Here is a 20,212-nt window from a genome sequence, read left to right as displayed (position 1 = left end):
CAGGCAGGAACACAAGCTACATGCAGTTTGGCCCTCTGGCAGCAGCTGGAGGCCTGCAGGTTTCGTGCCACTCATATAAATGCCACCCCCACACTCTGTAAACATTATAAAGGCATTTGTAAGTTTATCTTCTTATCCCCCCAAAGGACCCCTGGCACATGGCCTTTCCCCCCATTCTGAACCCGGCCCCATGTGGTTTTAGGTAAGTTGAGTTATAAAATGATGGCTTTGTATATAGAGAGCAAAGAATAGCATGCCTCTCCCCTGACACAGCCCGCTTCTGCCTCTCCCCCTGGCACAGCCCCGCTTCTGCCTCTCCCCCTGGCACAGCCCCGCTTCTGCCTCTCCCCCTGGCACAGCCCCGCTTCTGCCTCTCCCCTGGCACAGCCCCGCTTCTGCCTCTCCCCCTGGCACAGCCCCGCTTCTGCCTCTCCCCCTGGCACAGCCCCGCTTCTGCCTCTTCCCCTGGCACAGCCCCGCTTCTGCCTCTCCCCTGGCACAGCCCCGCTTCTGCCTCTCCCCTGGCACAGCCCCGCTTCTGCCTCTCCCCCTGGCACAGCCCCGCTTCTGCCTCTCCCCCTGGCACAGCCCCGCTTCTGCCTCTCCCCCTGGCACAGCCCCGCTTCTGCCTCTCCCCCTGGCACAGCCCCGCTTCTGCCTCTCCCCCTGGCACAGCCCCGCTTCTGCCTCTCCCCCTGGCACAGCCCCGCTTCTGCCTCTCCCCCTGGCACAGCCCCGCTTCTGCCTCTCCCCCTGGCACAGCCCTGCTTCTGCCTCTTCCCAAGCAGAGCGCGCTGTATTTATAAATCAGCTGCCAACCCATTCGCGTGTCACATGACCCGACGCGGCTCTAACTCCGGCGCTTATTGGCCAGGAAAGCTTCTGTGCGCGTCACAGATTGGCTGCTGGAATAGGAAGTGGCCTGACAGTAGTCATGTGACCTGGAATAGTTTGCCTGCTATGGAAGGAGAAGCGCATAGCGGGTTGCGTCTGATCGGGAAGCTTCCCGCAGCGCAGTGCCCACAGGTAAGGATAGATATTTGTCCGACTTACTTATCGCTCTAGTGTACTGAGCAGGATCGGCTTGACTGGAGGGAATAAAGGCTTTGCACTGGAACCCTAACCCTGAGACTCTATTGGGACAAATATTTAATTGTGAAACAGTGGTTATTTCCATGGAACTGATTAGGGATGTCACGCTTGCAGCCGCTCAGTTGTTGTTGTTGGACTAAAGCTGATTATTTTGCCACCTTAGTCTTCCCCTCAACTCCGACTCACTGACCGACTCCCCCGCCCTTTAGCTGATACTAACAGTATGCATGGCACAGGGAACTGGCGTTTGCTCACATTTGCTTTGTGTTTGAACAAAAAAAGAAGGCACTGGAAATTCGGTGTTATGTCATTGTACTGAATTGTTATGTCATTGTACTGAATTGTTATGTCATTGTACTGAATTGTTATGTCATTGTACTGTACATCTTTCCTCCAACAGCAGGCATATATGAGTAGTGTTGTTTCAGGCTATAGGCAATAAGGCAGCACCCACATTCTATATACAGTGGCTTGCAAAAGTATTCGGCCCCCTTGAACTTTTCCACATTTTGTCACATTACAGCCACAAACATGAATCAATTTTATTGGAATTCCACGTGAAAGACCAATACAAAGTGGTGTACACGTGAGAAGTGGAAGGAAAATCATACATGATTCCAAACATTTTTTACAAATAAATAACTGCAAAGTGGGTTGTGCGTAATTATTCAGCCCCCTGAGTCAATACTTTGTAGAACCACCTTTTGCTGCAATTGCAGCTGCCAGTCTTTTAGGGTATGTCTCTACCAGCTTTGCACATCTAGAGACTGAAATCCTTGCCCATTCTTCTTTGCAAAACAGCTCCAGCTCAGTCAGGTTAGATGGACAGCGTTTGGGAACAGCAGTTTTCAGATCTTGCCACAGATTCTCGATTGGATTTAGATCTGGACTGTGACTGGGCCATTCTAACACATGGATATGTTTTGGTTTAAACCATTCCATTGTTTCCCTGGCTTTATGTTTAGGGTCGTTGCCCTGCTGGAAGGTGAACCTCCGCCCCAGTCTCAAGCCTTTTGCAGACTCCAAGAGGTTTTCTTCCAAGATTGCCCTGTATTTGGCTCCATCCATCTTCCCATCAACTCTGACCAGCTTCCCTGTCGCTGCTGAAGAGAAGCACCCCCAGAGCATGATGCTGCCACCACCATATGTGACAGGTGGGGATGGTGTGTTCAGAGTGATGTGCAGTGTTAGTTTTCCGCCACACATAGCATTTTGCATTTTGGCCAAAAAGTTCCATTTTGGTCTCATCTGACCACAGCACCTTCTTCCACATGTTTGCTGTGTCCCCCACGTGGCTTGTGGCAAACTGCAAACGGGACTTCTTATGGTTTTCTGTTAGCAATGGCTTTCTTCTTGCCACTCTTCCATAAAGGCCAACTTTGTGCAGTGCACGACTAATAGTTGTCCTATGGACAGATTCCCCCACCTGAGCTGTAGATCTCTGCAGCTCGTCCAGAGTCACCATGGGCCTCTTGGCTGCATTTCTGATCAGCGCTCTCCTTGTTCGGCCTGTGAGTTTAGGTGGACGGCCTTGTCTTGGTAGGTTTACAGTTGTGCCATACTCCTTCCATTTCTGAATGTGAAGTGCTCCGTGGGATGTTCAAGGCTTTGGAAATCTTTTTCTAGCCTAAGCCTGCTTTAAATTTCTCAATAACTTTATCCCTGACCTGTCTGGTGTGTTCTTTGGACTTCATGGTGGTGTTGTTTCCAATATTCTCTTAGACAACCTCTGAGGCCATCACAGAGCAGCTGTATTTGTACTGACATTAGATTACACACAGGTGCACTCTATTTAGTCATTAGCACTCATCAGGCAATGTCTATGGGCAACTGACTGCACTCAGACCAAAGGGGGCTGAATAATTACGCACACCCCACTTTGCAGTTATTTATTTGTAAAAAATGTTTGGAATCATGTATGATTTTCGTTCCACTTCTCATGTGTACACCACTTTGTATTGGTCTTTCATGTGGAATTCCAATAAAATTGATTCATGTTTGTGGCTGTAATGTGACAAAATGTGGAAAAGTTCAAGGGGGCCGAATACTTTTGCAAGCCACTGTACAGAAGATTTGTGTTATGTGCCCAGAGCCGTCTTGGCATTATGTCTCAGCCTTTTGTTACACAGTAAGCTGCAAATACTTGTAGGCTAGGAATAGGGTTTGTAAGGTGTTTGTAGTCAATACAGAAAACTATTTAACACCCTTATAAGTACGAGCTGTGGTATCTTAGCCAAAGGAAAATACATTGATTTTTTGCTAACTAATGTCACACAGTATTCAGCCAGCTGTACAGAATTTGCTTTAACTGTTGTGTAACTTTTGACAACTATGTATTCAGTTTCCTAATGTTGTAAGGGTGTTTCTGATACAGTTGATGGCAGCCTTTCTGATTGGTGGCCGTCTTAACCCTATTAGTAGGCTAAAGCCGTCTCCATAGACTGTCCTTCGGATACTACATAATAGTCCCTATCTGTTGAGAAATTGTAGATGTACAGATATTGTTTCCCTTATCCAGAAATCTGCAAATTTCAGGATGTCCTTTTCCCATAGAGTCCATTTTAAGCAAAAAAAATTGTACTTTAAAAAAAAAAAAAAAAAAAAAATTCCCTTGAAGTTGCATGATTACAAACTGGTGGCAAAACAGTCCTATGGTAGTTTATTTAAGGTTTACTTTTTTTGTGGGATTAAGGTATTGTGATCCAAATTACTAAAAAAAAAAAAAAAACTTATGTGGAAATGCCAGATCCCAAGCATTCCAGTAATACATCCCATACCCACAGTAGAAACAGAACAGAGCGTGGTTGTGGCATTTCCGATGTATGGGTTGTCTCCATCAATAAAGGCTTAGGCTAATGCCACACTAGACTGATTCTGAGAGTTAGCCCCTATGCTGGCATGATCCTTTCCTGGTGCCTGCACCCGGAGCCATTTTGTCATCCAGGGTGCAGGTACCTGGAGTGGATAATGTCACCGAAATGCATGCTCGCATGTTTCAAGGCTTAAATCTGCTCCATGTGCCTGTAACTGGGCCAGTGCATTGGCTCTGGGTACAGCGAAAGGCTAATGCCAAGGTAGGGGCTGATTTTTGGTCTGCATTTATCTGCAGACCAAGAATTGGCCCAGTGTGGCATTAGCCTAAGAACAACATAAAGGCTTCTAAATAATCAGCTTTAATTATAGTGAAAGCAAATATCTGGTTACTGTGTGTGTACTGGGTCAAAGTTGAACATGTTAGTAAATGGGGGTAAAGGTGATGGTGGGGTTTTTATGCTTAATGTACATATGCTATATAGATAGCTATATATATTCATCATTATCTCTGTTTTATACAAAACCCAGTTCTTTCACAAAGTCATAGATGGAGTATGTGGCCGGGCACAGCCTCGTTTCCAGGATTATGGCAATATATGGAGCCTACAGGAATGGCTGGAAGTTCTAGAAGACTCCACAGCTTTCTTCAAGAACAGTATTGGTGCTGATGTAAATGCAGATGAGGTAGGGCTTCTCTGCTTATTAGGTTTTGTGCACAAGGAATTTAGAAAATGTGAATGATTCTAGGCTCACCATTGTTTTCCATGTTAGTGGCATACTGCCCAAAGAAATAATAAGCCACACGTAATCAGAGGAAATGCTCAGAATGTTACACATTTTTCAGCAAGTAAAGGCAATCTTATATTTAAAAAAATACCTTTATATTATTGGTATAAATCAAGTAGCCATGGATTGTAATATAATATTATAATATATAATATTATAATACCATATAATATAGTCAGATAACCTATATGGCCCCTAAAAATGAGAATATAATAGTCGTAAGCCATTTAAATGTACAGATTGCACTGGCTTGCTGTGTACACGTTTTTCAGCAACTTATGATTATGGTAAGAGACAAAATTCACCTCCTATAACTCTAGGTACGGACATGTGCACCTGGACCCTGTTTGCACAGGTGAGCTTTACCTTCTGTTAGGCTATATGTACATTATATGCACCCTTTTTGTGTTTGCAAGTGTTATAACTCTACAAAGATGGTTATAACTGCATTTTTTCTGTAAAATCATTCAGTGGTAAGTTTACATTTTAAAAACCCTTCAGTACATTTTATACAGTGAAGTTTTAAAGATAATTTGAATTTGCACATCCCTTCACAAAACAAAATAATGCAAGTTTGCTTTCCATTTACATTTTATGAGCAGTTTCAGAGAAGGTCCAAAACTAAAAGTGCACAGGTTAGGTTCTCACTAGATTACGGATAAAGAAACCCATTGAGAAATACAACAATCAATGCCATAATGATGGAAAGCACCTGCTGAATAAGCAATAATGTAAAGAAAATAGAAATAGTGTGGCACAACACAGTCAGCCATTTCTTCTCTTACAGCAATAAATAGCAAGAAAAACAAACACTTCACTGCGGATCTCCTGTTGTATTTAATTCCAGATGTATCAAACAAGGTTATTACCCAGAAGCCAAAGCTCATTGAATGACTTTAATTCAGAGAAACCTGGTTCAGATACCGGTGTTGTTGGTTCTTTGTGACTTGAAGATAATTATTTTTAATTCCTGCACCCTATCCGCTGAAATTAAGAATTCAACCCTTTCTCAGGGGGAAACTATACCCTTCTTCTTGACATGAGCTTATTCAGTTGGGCCTGTGTAGAAAAGGTAATAATTTAAAGAATCAGCACCCACTTATGTGCTTTCCTCAAGCTACAGAATAACAAGTGGGTATTCAGCTTTATATACCACCTTCTGGCACATTTCACAACTTAACAGTTTAACGCCATAATATAAAAACATTGTTGCAAAATAACATGCAATATTTGGTACAATTGGATACTAATAATATACACTTGTCTGTCTCTTGTAAAGGAAATTCTGTAAGTAATAATGTAATGTCTGTAATGTATGAATCTGCAAAGCACTTAAAACTTATAGCATGTAAAGCTCGAGAAAAGGGTGCATATGGCCTGAAACACCGTAATAGTTACAGATCAGCAGGCTATTATGTTTTCCTTTCACTCTGTGGTAAAATACATCTGTGTAAAAAATTAATTAAAAACAAACAAAAAAAATTATATATAAAAGCTCATATAGTATTTATTCACCTTTTCTACATAGGCTTATAAATGAGCTCATGTATATTTTTCCTTAAAACTGTTCCTGAAAATGCAATTATATTTCACCCCAATTCTCTCTATATTCTTTCCATAAGGTTTCTAATGGGTTAAATGTGCTCAGTGCAGAACACCAAGAAGTGATCCTAAAGTGTTTGAAAAGTAGAAAACCTGACATAGCAGAAGCTGTTGTGGAGAAGGCGTGTGCTATGTCATCTGCATATTTACAGGATTTTGACTGGCAGTTAAAGGTATGTGCCCAAATGAGGATGCGGTCCCTGATATGACGGAAAAATCAACACTGCCCGATTTTTGTCAGCCCTCTCAATGGTGTCATTGCCACTGCATGCTTACTAGGTGATTGGATTGGATATGTGCATACTGAGGAATGTAACCTGTAGGTGGCAAATTTTCACACCTAATGGTTCTAATGTTTTAATTATATATAATAAGAGCAGATAATATCCCAGACAGAGCCAAGCCAGACCGTGACCTGACCCATATGGGGTTAACCAAAAAACCTTCTAATGCACAGTTAGTTACTTGTTAGTATTGCACATCTTGATTTGCAGCTAATAAAAAGCCATTTGTAAAGAATTTATACAACCAGCCGCAAAGGGATTCTGTCATAATTTTTATGGAATACTTTTTATTTCTATATTACACTGTTTACATAGCAAATAATTCACTCATTTAAAATGTTATTCTTGAACCAACAAATGTATTTTTTAGCTGTAATATTGGTGTGTAGGCACCATCTCTGAGCTTTTAGAAGGTGCCAGTGCTACACATTAGAACTGCTTTCAGGTAATCTATTGTTTCTCCTACTCCCATGTAACTGGAGGAGTCCCAAGCCGGACTTGGATTTGCACATGGGCAACCATAGCAACCAGTTAGTGACTGGCTTATTTTTCAGCCAGCTACAGGTAAAATAACAAATTCAGCAGTTTGTTTGCCATATAGTAATAGAATAGAATAGTTTCTGAAGCAGATACACAACTTTTACCAGTGTAGGGCAACAGTAGATTACTTTTATACACTTTACTTTTTGGTGTTTTTTGTTTAAGATTGTTTGCATTTTACCATGGCATCAGCAATGCGTATACACAAAGTAATCATAAAGTGTTCCTTTACCTTCTAAGCCCTAAAATGCTATATCCCATACAGATTAATTGACATGCTGACGTTCTTATGGGAGGGGGAAAAAAGAAATTGCCATGGGTGCCATTTCATCCTCCAGTATAAGGCTAGTGATTACTGGGGTATACTTATCAAAGGTATTTCACGGCTCCCTCAGTGTTTTGGGGAAGTTAAGAATACTGGGAGCCATGTATATTAGTTTTACATCTTTGAATGTTTACAGGTCCCTTTACTTGTCAATAATACAGCAGAACATGTACGCAGCTTGTCTCTATTCTGCTACCATCACTAAGGATGCCTGCCCTACGATGGAGAGAGCTGTGTGATTGGAAAGTGGCCTTTCCACCTGTACAGTGCAATTACAAACAAATGAGCGAGCCCAAAGAGGGTACTCATTAACGCAAATTGAAAACAGCATGTCCAGAGCAACAAACACTAACAGCACTGATGCTTTTCAGCTTAAGCTGCTTGGCATGATAAGAAATGCTGGAATGGAGATTTATTAACTCCAGCAGATATTAATGATCTCTGGAGCCTAGTTTTCAAGTAAAGTAGCGCACAAAAGAAATGTCATGTGGTGCACAGTGGATTTGTTAGCAGGTTTAACTAATGGAAAGCCGCAGTTACAGTATAACTGGCAGGTCTGCCTTTAAATTGGCTTTTTGTAACCATCACAAGACAATCAAACAAACAGATCTTAATTTATTTTCCCGTAGGTCTTGGCTGTTGAAGCACAAATGTGCCTGTCAAACAGTTAAACACCTGCTCTCTCAAACAAACCAAGAATGTTGCCTTTGTGTGATCTCGTAATAAGCCCAGTACTACAACTTTGTAGGGACTACTTAAGTGTTTTGTGACCTCAGGGAATACACATTTTAAGCTTCTATAAATACTGCATTTACCTATTTGTGATGTTGTCAAGCTTCATCCAGGCTCTACATAGGTCACAGAACTCCTAGGTGACTTCAAATTGGATAGATTCTTTTATTCACCAGTAAAGGGTAAATAAATATCTTGTAACATGAACATTTTCTGGGGAAAGGGCGTAGAGGGCTAGAAATGTGGCTAAAGGTTATCTGGCCACCTGGCCAAAGGTGGTCTTTTGGACTTGGGGTAACTGCTGTGTAACAGAGAAACAACACCTAGATATTCCTTTACCCACTCCCAAGTGACTTTAATTGCTTACCTTGTAGTGCTTCCTTCTTCCATGTTTCTTCTGCGGCGAAATCCCTGGGCCGGCGCATGCGCGTTAGAGTGAAAAGCTGACTTTCTTGTTGAAGTTCAGCTTTTCACTCTGATGCAAGTGCGCCAATGCGGAAGAAGGAAGTGCTCGCTGCTACCCCGGGCTGGTGCTGAAGTTTGGGCTAACAAAGCCCCTTATCAAAAGTTTTGGCCCCTGCACTAGGAGGGAACTTCCAGTGTTATGCATGTGATGTAGTGTTTGGGGATGTGCCAACCAGTCTACATCACATTTATGCACATAGTAAGCAAACTGGGGCTTACAAAATCTGGGGGAAACTTTTTTAGGTCACCTTTATTAATAATAGGTTTTATTATGTTTTTCCTATAGTTTTGCTATAGAAATGAATTATTAGTGCGCTAACCTAACATCTTTTCTTCCTCCTGTCAGCCATCACTTATTGCCTACTTTTGCTAAAATCAGCCAGTTGGCACAGGTGAAATATGTTAGTGACTCATTGTAAGAATGTGTTGTTTCATACACAAACAAAGTAATGTTAGGTTGAAGAACCCATAAATTGTTAAATATATAAACAACATAAGGGAAAAAAACATAACATTTGTGAAATATAGTAAATCGTGTTATAATAGCAACAGTTCTTTTTTTTTTTTTCTGTCCAGCACGATTAATTATACTGCTTTTTTTTTCCTCTGCTTGCTTTCTGCATGAAATACATTGATTTCAAGGTACTAATTTGCTGTAGCATAATGGAAAAACACAGACCCTGGCACCAATGGAAGAACAGGCCTCTCCCCTAAGTGCATAGTGCAACCTATCAATTACATAATGAGACCATTGTTTCTCCTGTTGTCCTGGTTTTACTTTCATTGTAATTATATTTCTCACACTTACAGGTGCAGAAATGCTTTGTGCCCTTCGCCATTGTTTGCTTATATGTCATTTTAAAGAACTGCTAATCTGATTCACATATGATTAAAACATGTTTGAGAAGCACTGTCTGACCCCACAAACACTTATTCCTGCACCATAATGGATTTCCTTGACATGATCCATTGACTTAATTTTTTTGTGTTCTACCGAAGTCCTTGGAACTATATCTTAAAGGGATACTGTCATCACATAATTACTACCTCTTATTACATTGCTGTAACATATTACACAAGCTGTTATTTTCTGCCACTTTACATGTTCAGTGAAACATTGACAAGAGATGGCACACATGGGGTCATAGGGCCCAGAGCTTTGAATCTTCCTTGATATGAATAAATACATTGTCAGCTGTCTGAAAGGGGAACATACAGCAGGTGTATAACCAGTTACAATTGCAGCACTTAACTGGCTTCTTCTCTTTGCAGCACAATGGGATTTTTAGAATATACTGAACAATTCAATGTTTTGCAGAAATATGACTAATTTGTGCATAGAGTATGCAAAGCATTTGCTCAGATATAATGTACACAACAAGAAGTCATTGAGTTGTTTTAGAAACCTTTTTTTATGGGGTTTTTTTCTGCAGTGTTGCTTTAAAAAAAAAAATTCAAATGCAGAATTTTGCTGATAATAAAAGGATTTTAAGACAGTATGTAGTATAGGCATTACACTCAACTAAGTACAGGTATGGGATCCCTTATCTGGAAATCCGTTATCCAGAAAGCTCCGAATTATGGAAACCCGTCTCCCATGGACTCCATTTTAATCAAATAATTCAGAATTTTAAAACTGATTTCCTTTTTCTCTAATAATAAAACAGTACCTTGTACTTGATCCCAACTAAGATATAATTGGATATTGGATGCAAAACAGTTCTGTTGGGTTTAATTAATGTTTTATTGATTTTTTTTTTAGTAGACTTAAGGTATGGAGATCCAAATGACAGAAAGACCCCTTATCCGGAATACCCTTGGCCCCAAGCATTCTGGATAACGGCTCCTATACCTGTACATTTAGCTAGAAAAAAGACTTTAGATTATCAAAAAGTTACAGACATATGAAATATCATTAAGCCAGTCACCCTTTTATACTTCCAGTATAGAAATCTTGTGGCAGACTAGATCAGAGAGTCCCAGAGTAAAAGTGTTAGAGGGAAACTAAACCCCCACCCTCTGTTTTTAACTGTTTGTGTCAATGTAAAATGCCTCCTCCCAACTCCCATTACTGCTAATAAAACTTCTAAGGTTGGCAGCTGCAATGTTTGGACACATAACATCATTTAAGGCTCCTTGGCAAAGATCACTGACCTGGGGCATGAGCCCTGGATGCCAATCTTCAGCTCCAGCGTGTATGCAACTGCTTGTCAATGACCGCCAGAGTGCCTGATACCAAATGCGATGCCTCCAAATAAAGTGCCTGCCAGCTCAACCACATTTGTGAACCAGTTAAGAGGGGGTTTGTGGAGTTCTCTTTGGAGGCAGTAATGCATTTGGGGAGGAGGCCCTTGTTGGGCATGCTAGTTACAGAAACACACGTGTAATTTGAATTAAAACAAAAAAAGGCACGCTTTTATAAAGCTGGGAATAATATTTGCACTGTCATTCCAAGGTACCATATAAATTATAACAATATAATATTTTATTATATATACATATTATTATGTAGCATTTCTGTGAGTAATCTGAGCACAGAATCTCCTCCGTTTGCTAGGGGAGGCTTATTGTTCAAATGCTCTTGTGGGGCTTTAATTCAGTATCTAGCTGCTACCATTATTCTTTTTAGAGCCCCCCAACAATGCCTGCAGTAATGACTTGTGTCTTTGTTTCACTTTATTCTGACCTGTCAGTAATGAGACAGTGGCTCCCTGCAGAACACATATTTGTATCTTCCCTTGGGCTGTTGCACTCACACAGGAAATGAACAGAAAATGTCATATTCTTACAGGTGCCATGCCGCTTCTCCCTATTCCCAAGATTTCATTTCCCAGTAAATGTGTCTCTTTAATACCTGGAACACTAGCAAAATGCTGAATTTTAAGTGCATTTCAGAAGTGGAATGGTTTGCGCAAATAACAGAGAAACATCATGTCTCGCTCCAGCCCATCTGCTGCTCAGTATCGATTCATCTTCTCTGATTGAATTGCAGTCATGGTAGGAATGTAAACTAGAGAATGGGAGAAAGCTGCGAGGGACCAGTTCATTAGCGAGCTCTGTCTGAGTCCTACTGTTTTGCTATATTTACAGAAGGCTGATGGCTGTGCATCTGTGTTTAAGAGCAAAGTGCAACTCAAGCACGAATAACTAGTTATTATGGAACGCACACACCATGCCCCGGGGTGTCATGGCTGCATATGGATTTTACTTGACAGAAAACTGCAAAGCATTGATAAAATACAAAGAAACAGGGAAATCAATATATATTCATATATTGTTACACTACAAAATATAAAATGTAACCATAAATGCAATATGCAACAATAAATATTGTATAGTTCTGGCATGGTCTTAAACTCATGAATGCCTATGTGCCCATTTCTGGAGGTGGAGCCTACATATGTCTATATCACCAAACTATGATGGACACCTGACTAATATTCCTTGCCCCCTTTTGCTCTTTAATAATTTATTTTCTTCATATCATGTCGGCAGTAGTTCCATGGTTTGCCTGTATCCACAGGTGCAAAATTTGGAACAGGAGACAGGGTGAACCAAGCAGCACAGAGCATTACCATACAGAAATGCAAGGAGTAACTGGGATGGGATTTTTTTCCCTCATTTACTTGGGGTAAACTTGCATGACAGCAACTGTGTTGTTCCTTGTAAATGAGCCTTGTATGTAGCAGAGAGGAACAATAGTAAATGAATAAAGGATCCAGTAAAAAAAGATGATAATATCGTCTGGCACAATATACTTTTATGCACGTACTTAGGGTTAGGTGAAGTCCGGAGGTCGCCTTAGATAGTCATAGATAGGGCTTATTAGTAGCCCCGCTCCTCCAGTGTTTCTGAACGCAGGCAGTGACTATGAGAAGAGGGATTATCTTGTATTTTCTATGCTCTTGAATATAAGAGTATCCTATTATTATTAGTATTATTATTATTAACATTTATAAAGCGCAAACATTCCGCAGCGCTGTACAATAGGCGGGTTACATACATTGGACATACAGAGTAACATATAACGCAATCAATAACCGATACAAGAGGTGAAGAGGGCCCTTAGAAGTGTTTACTGCTTTTCACAGATTGCCACAGAGTCCCCAATGTGGTCTCATCATTGGCTCAGGGGCCAAATGAGCTACTCTGTTTATAACACATGGAATAAATGCACCGCATAGTATTGTAGCAGATTTGATTTAATGTTATGCTGGTAATGGATGTTCTAACAGCATTTTATTCTTTTCAGTACCTATGAAATCAGCAAAGCCAATACTTCATTCTTATGACTCCAGCTTTTGCTCTTTCATATTTGTTTGTTGTGAGGAACTTTGTTTTGCCTTAGAGCTATCCAAATATGTAAACAAGTAGCTACTTGGTAAATCTGCCCAAATATATATTTTCATGTTTTTATAGAACCTGGCCAAAAGCCTAAGGAATCTTTTCTTCTTTTCAGTCCTTATTTCCCTGGCAAGGGACTGTAATGTTTACTGAGGTGTGATAAAGATCAAATACAGACAATTGGTTGCTTATTAATACAGCCAAACTGACATTTAAGGGTGAAGACGCATGGAGCTACTTAGTATCAGCTACTTGTCATCAAATGACTAGCAATGATTAGCATTGTCTATTTCTGTAGCCACAACAAGTAGCTGCTACTAGTAGCTCCATGTGTCTTCACCCTTAGGGCTGTGGCAGATGGGGAGACTAGTCACCCGCCTTTAGAGTTGAATGACCAAGTGTTGATATTCCTTCGCAGTTATATATAAAGGGAAAATAAAACCTTTAACTAATATGTAAGCTGCTATTATACAAGTGCATCATGGCTAAGTTTCAGAGGTGTCAGAATGCATGACCCATCTTCTGAACTCTGTGTGTCACTTTGAGAGAACTACCTGTCCCAAAGCCCACTTGGCGTTCCAGAAACACAGATCGGTACCATTTCTCATGGCCATCATTGTCTGGGGGTGGTGAGGGATGAATAGGGGTCAGGAACAGCCAGTTTGGCAGTACTGCATTAGTTTCCAGATCACTGCTACAGCAAATTGATTACTTTTCATCAATTACTTGGCCTGTCAGGTTGCTGACAGGCAGGGTCATTGATTTCTGCGCTCCCAGAGTGAGTACAGGTCTAAGTTCATGTCTAGGTGCTGGCTAATTGGGTAACACTTGATAGTTCTGCTAATTTTTAATGATGTTTCTTAACAAAAGTCAGTTGAGTCCTTATTCTATAGGCATGCACTAAATGTGGTAGATGTAGGGGGTGCAGAACCCAGAGCAACCAATCAGCAATTAGCTTTGATCAGTCTAATCTCATGTCTGGAAACCTGTTAACCAGAAAGCTCCAAGTTATGAAGGCCATCTCCTATAGATTCTAAGCAAATAAAAAAGCAGTACCTTGTACTTGATGGTAACTAAGCTACATGAATCCATGTTGGTGGCAAAACAATCCCATTGGGAATATTTATATGTTTGTAGTAGATTTATGCAGTATGCTGATGCCCTTGTGAATTGCACCTTTTGTGTCATGGCCTCCACTTGGAGTGTTCTTGGCTCTTGTGACTCCATAGAAATGAGCTAGCACTGTATAATTGTCGATTAGCCAGAACTAAACAAGAGTGCCTGCACTCTCTAAAAAAACTAAATATTTGACAGCATAGATGAAATCTGTAAATTGGTGCTATTTAAAAATGTAATAATCCGTTCCCAAATGTGCAAGTTATTTGAGAAAATTGTATAACATGTGTGGCATATCCTTACCTGTAGATGGGGACAAAGGATTGTAGCAGTGCATCAGTAAATGGGACCAATTTTCATTAGTACCAGCAGAAAAAGGAAGCTGATGGCTCTGACTGCCTTCACACAGTGATTCCTGGGCTTGTTCTCTGGGCCCCGATAGGCATATTTTCAGGAGCACAGGCGAATCGATAAGTGCAGTAGATTAGTCACGCTGACAGAGGCACCTGGGGTCCCATATGCACTGCCAGGAGCTGCATACAGGGTTGGAAAACCTTGTGGCTTAGCACGTTGTGTATTTTATTTATATCTTATCATTTATATAGCACCATCACATTTATGTTGTGATTTGGAGAGAGAGTTCATCATTCACATGAGCCTATCAGTCAGTATATTTCTGTCTGATTTGTAACCTGCTTTTTGTGTGGTCTGGCTTTGTTCCTACATACACACTTGGCATTTGTCAAATGTTCTCTCTTTACTGAGACTACATCTACTACATCTGTTAGTCAAAATTCACTTGAGTAGCCCATATGTGGGTGTATATTGGTAGTTGATTGGGCATTTCTTGACAAATGTACAGCCTATTGGTCCACGAGGGGTCAAAATGATCGCTTTGCCAAATCAATATCAAATGTACTGGGTAAAAAGGTCAGTCCAGAGCAGCATCAGCACAGGTATGTTGTTGTGGACTGCAAGCACACATAAAGTAATGGATTAATGCACATTCCCTGTAACTGGATTTTAATGGGAAAAAAAACACAAAAGCATTCATTTTGAAATAATAGGGTCTTTGATTATAATCCACCATGTCCCCATAAACCCCCTATGGTGATCCTAATTATTTGCCTTCGGACATATTTTATCATATGCTGCCACCTCCCTGTATGGTTGAGATAAGTGTCTCCTGATCATTTTTGTAGCTTTTTATAGGAGGATAATTTCCAAGACCAATGCCTATTTTTAAAGGAGCAGTCTTTTCCCTTGTTCAACATGATTTTAGTGAATAGGGCTTGTGCTGATCATACTTCTTGGCTAATGTTTTAAACCCGGTTTTCATCATTTTTTTTTTTTTTTTTAGCTAAATAGGGAAACTTAAGCTACTCCATGTTTGGCCCTTGTGAGGTGGATAATTAGATACCCAGAGCTCAGATAACTGCCTTCCATAACAAAGTTTTGCTAACAAAAGTAATCTAGAACCCAACACAGTTCAAGTCCATTGAGTTTTCCTGTTTAGCTTAATACACAAAACTTAGATTTTTTGTGATTTAAACAATAAGCAAAAAGTATATTCATCACTATAACTATTCATTGCACTCATGTTAACCAAGGGGTATACTGATAGGTATGTACGTCCTGCAGAACATTTCTGCTGGCATAAAGTAAATAAAAAGGGGATTATGGGCGCACTCCAAAGGAAGGCCACTGGTGCTCATGCAAACTCCCTGTTCAATGCGATTCTCAGGAATAAGATTCAAGCCCCCTGGCTGTAATTCATAAAATATGTATAAACTATTGCTCTGTGAGGCTACAAACATATTGTCATTATTACTTTTTATTACTTATTTTTCTATTCAGGTTCTCAGCTATTTAAATTCCAGTTCAACCAAACCACTGCTTCATTGCTAGGATACATTTCACCCTAGCAACCAGATAGCTGCTGACAATCCAAACTGAAGAGCTGCTGAACAAACTACTAAATTATTAAAAACCCACAAAATTAAAAAAAAAAAAATGAAAACCAATTGCAAATTAACTTAAAAGCAAAACTTGCTGTCCACATCATACAAAAAGTCAGTTTATGTGTCTGATGGTGCCAATACAGTTTAGGTAGGTTTTATATTTACAATAGATTTGTGGTTGGTATTGATCTGTGTACTTGGGTCATCTCTTTATAAAGGTCAGTGGAATTAAAAGATTTATGTGTAAATGATTAGACAGTGGTGCATTATATGCACTCTGATTGTAGCAACACAATAAAAATTGCATGTAAGGTGGAAAAGGAAATAATTAATTAGGCACACTTTGGAATTTCACCAAAATGTTGTGTATGTTGTTAGTGATGCCATTTCTTCCTCTCTGCCCTACAGCTTGCCCTTTCTAGTGATAAGCTCTCAGCACTGCAGATGCCACTTGTTAATCTTGATTTGGATATTGCTAAAAATGGGTCGGTTACACCTGTCTCTATAGAGATGAACAAAGAGGAGCTTCAGAACCTTATAAATTCTCTAGAGGCAGCTAATAAGGTATGTATTGCTACCATCCCTCTCTGTTCTTTTCCTTACTCTTAATCTTTCATCTCTGCAGATATACTGTACTTCATTATTCAAAGCTACCAGGGTCATTGTTACCTAGTGTGGCCCTTTCAGAGGTAGCTTACTTCAGTGGGGGGCACAGGTATACTAAAAGCAATTGGGGCTGGGTGTGGGTATGTGCTGTTGGGCGAGACTTGATAAAATCACTGCTGACATTCTGGGTAGTAATGTACGGGTCAGGAAAAACACAACCTGCACCCAACCCTGACCCACAAAACCTTTACCCGCACCCAACCCTAAGCCACAAAATGTTGCCATTGTAGGACCTGTACCCATCCTGTACCCACATCTTTTCACTCCATATGCTACTTCTGCCAATGGCTCTAGTTCCAAACAGGAAATCTAAGGGAGCAGAGGAGGAGTTTACTTCCCCAGTCTGACTTGCACTCAACACCAGCCTGCAACACTTCAAAATTTCAGTCCAAACCCACCGATGGGTTTCATGTCAACGTGCACATCACTAATTCTGGGCAGGCTACTTTTTTGTTATAATAACATACAGCAAGTGAATTGTATGGATCCATGGCATTAAAGAGAACGTTTTCCTTTCTAAATCAAGTTTATTTTGCCTAAAGCTGATAAAAAGCACAAGCTGGTGTTGCCCAGGAAATTTCATGTTCCATATTAAAAATAATAGGATGATTTTATTTAAAAGCATTCTGCGTCACAAAACATTTGAAGCTGGTGGCGCCCTTCGTTTGAAGAGAAGAAGGTGATATTATCATACTAGAACAAGAAAAAGGTGGTCAGTCCCTGCTCTCTGCTGAGGGCAGTGGGTGTTGTGCATAACAGCAGCACAGCAGACCCTGTAGTTTTAAAATGTATTTAGCTGAAGAAAGGAGGCAAAATTATTATAGATGTGTATTACAGAAAATACTATTACAGATGCTTTGTTTTATAAAGGTAAACTACTCCTTTAATGGCTTTTTACCCACTTCCTATGCTGATATCAAGTATGACCTGTTGCCATTATTTGCAAGTAAAATTCAAGCCACAAGACCTCTCTTTTTCACTATAGAAACAGCGGGCAAGATTTTATTTGTGACTGAGTGCTCGGTGAGTCAGACTGTTGCAGGAATAGACGTCCCGCACAGCAGCTGGAGTGTCGAAGGTTGCCTGTGTCTGCTCTGTTGCATAATACACCAAAGTACGCTTGTGTTGGAAAATCATTCCATTAACATCCAGCAATCATCGGAGAAATGAAAAGGCTTTTTATGATCAGCCAGGTTTAATAGCTCAGGCTGTGTTTTAGAAAACGCAGCATCCACATAAATGAAATATATATTCAGCTGAAGCTGCTAAATATGCATTATTGAACTATCTACCTACCATTTTGACCCACTGGTAAAACGATATAAAACGATCCAACATTACCAACCAATTTTTACATTCATATTTTTTGAAGTCTGCATATCCGAAGGTAGAAAAATCCAGGCAAAATTACTCTAAGGGCACACGTTTTGAGCTTTGTTATCCAGGAAGTTAATAGCTGTAAGGACAGACAAGAGAATGTTCGAAATTGCTTCTCATATTGTACAACGTTGGCACTTTAGAAATACTTGTTAATAATATTAATAATGATGTGTTAAATTGAATGTGGATTGCTGTCACGGCAAAGCAATGTTGCCCATCTGCAGAGCTATTAATAGTGCCGTTGCTTTAAAATCTCAAGGTCCAAAATCTGGTCAGGGACCCCCTCATCTTTTAATAACGTTAAAGATATAGGAAAACTTTGTAGCATATTTAGGGCCCAAAATATGCAGTTATCCAAACTGTCACCATATTTAACCTTCAGGATGGGATTCTAGGAGTATCTAGGACCAGAAATAGGTATTCTTTTCAAATCTCATCCTAACAGCCCCTCTAGCCAAGGCCCAGTCTCCCTCTGGATGGGGGGCAAGCTCACAGTGTATTGAATTGCCAGTGCAAAAGAACATTGTTTCTGTTTGGATCAACAACTAAAATCAAACCTTCAGTATAGTATTTGGCAAATGGGAAGCGTATAGAAGTTGCTCAGACTCAGAATCTATATCTAACATTTGTAGCAATTAAATACAAGCTGTTGTTCCCGCTCTTGCTTGATCCTGCAGGTCTTTTTTTTTTTTTTTATAACAGAAATATAAACTTTTACCATGTTTCTTGCAGGTCGTCCTTCAGCTCAAATAACAGGAAACTGCTTCTACCTAATGTTGAAGAAGTGACCAGAATGTAAAAAGAGAAAGGACAATACTCTTTTGATGGAATTTTAATCATTTTTAAAAGGAGCCACTACATGAAGGAGCATATTCATCTCTTGGCAGCCCTGTACTTAGTGCTAGAACCGTTCAGGACCTTTTTTTTTTTTTTCTTGTTCCCGAATGTTGCCATTAACTGCGTGGGCGATAAATGTTCTACCAATATGAATTCTGTCCAGTGTTTGATATCTGCCAGTAGCTTATTGAGTTTAAAGGAATACGATATATTGAATACCATAAAATAAAGCGTACCTGTATTTTTCATATGCTTTTGCGTTCCAGAAACATTTCTTTATGCCGAATCCCTTGTTCCGAGGCTTAGTGATTGCAAACCTATATTTTGTGTGCCATTTTGGAAATGACTATGAAATAACGATGAAGTCATCTGCGCCAGAGATTTCTCTTTATACTTTCTCAAATGAGCCGTTTGCTTCTATACAGCTGTACAGGACTAAGAGAAAGCTTTCCAAGACTCTTCACAAAATAATTGATATACACAGTAGATTTTTAGTACCACATGCTGGTTGGTATTTTGTGAATCTATGCTTGTGGAATGATAATGCGATTGTCTGTTTACCCAGAGCTGAAAGCTTAAATATTCCCATACTGTGTACTTTAATGAAAAGAAATACAATAAATATTGTAATTTCTTGCACCAAATACAGTCTCTTAAGTTTCATTGCGAAAATTCTGTTAATATTTTTGCCTCTTGCAGAAAAACCAAGTGGACAAGAAAAATGTTTCAAAGAATTTCTTCCGAAGGCTGGATAAATTGTGAAAGAAAACGCAAATATTTAGTGGTCTAGTAAGCCTATAGGGACCATAGCAGACCACAAATGCTCACTCCCAATTAGATGGTGTGTTACTCAACCTGTTACTCCCCCAAATGCAAACCTAATCCATTGTCCTGTTTTAGCCTGAATTCTGTAAAATGGACTGGAAAACAAGGATGCATATCATGTTATGGAAGGAACTAACATTACAAACCTATGAAGGGCATTTAGTTTTACATTGATCTTCTACATCATTATTGTCTAGTACCATGGAGTTTATGAACACCACTACCAATGCTGGGAGTTTACAGCTACAGTTCCACAGGCTAAATGTCTATCAGTGGTTACTGGTTGTTGTAGTTCGATGACAACTCAATGGCCATACACCTTCTTTAACCTTACAATGAATTCCCAACCCTCAATTTGAGAATCAATACTGTATGAAAAGCAGATTGTCCCAGGTATAGAAAACTAAAAATAGGTTGTTCTGTAGCTTCTAGGTAAAGAGTAC

The 20,212-nt window shown here is 40.0% G+C and overlaps 1 protein-coding gene across 2 annotated transcripts; it reads left to right on the top strand.

The window, feature by feature from the left end:
* Nucleotides 1-776: 776 nt before the first annotated feature.
* Nucleotides 777-19,194, top strand: commd8 (COMM domain containing 8). 2 transcript variants are annotated; one of them, NM_001016404.2, is given in 5 exon segments: nucleotides 922-1,026; nucleotides 4,435-4,590; nucleotides 6,315-6,467; nucleotides 16,470-16,625; nucleotides 18,840-19,194. In NM_001016404.2, coding segments are annotated over 5 exon segments (552 nt in total). In that variant the 5' UTR covers nucleotides 922-960; the 3' UTR covers nucleotides 18,861-19,194.
* The last annotated feature ends 1,018 nt before the right edge of the window (nucleotides 19,195-20,212 follow it).

Source organism: Xenopus tropicalis, chromosome 1 (assembly GCF_000004195.4).
Source record: "Xenopus tropicalis strain Nigerian chromosome 1, UCB_Xtro_10.0, whole genome shotgun sequence".
NCBI classification, from domain to species: domain Eukaryota; kingdom Metazoa; phylum Chordata; class Amphibia; order Anura; family Pipidae; genus Xenopus; species Xenopus tropicalis.
The sequence above is the reverse complement of the archived record's forward strand: the minus strand, read 5'-3'. Positions and strand labels throughout refer to the sequence as shown.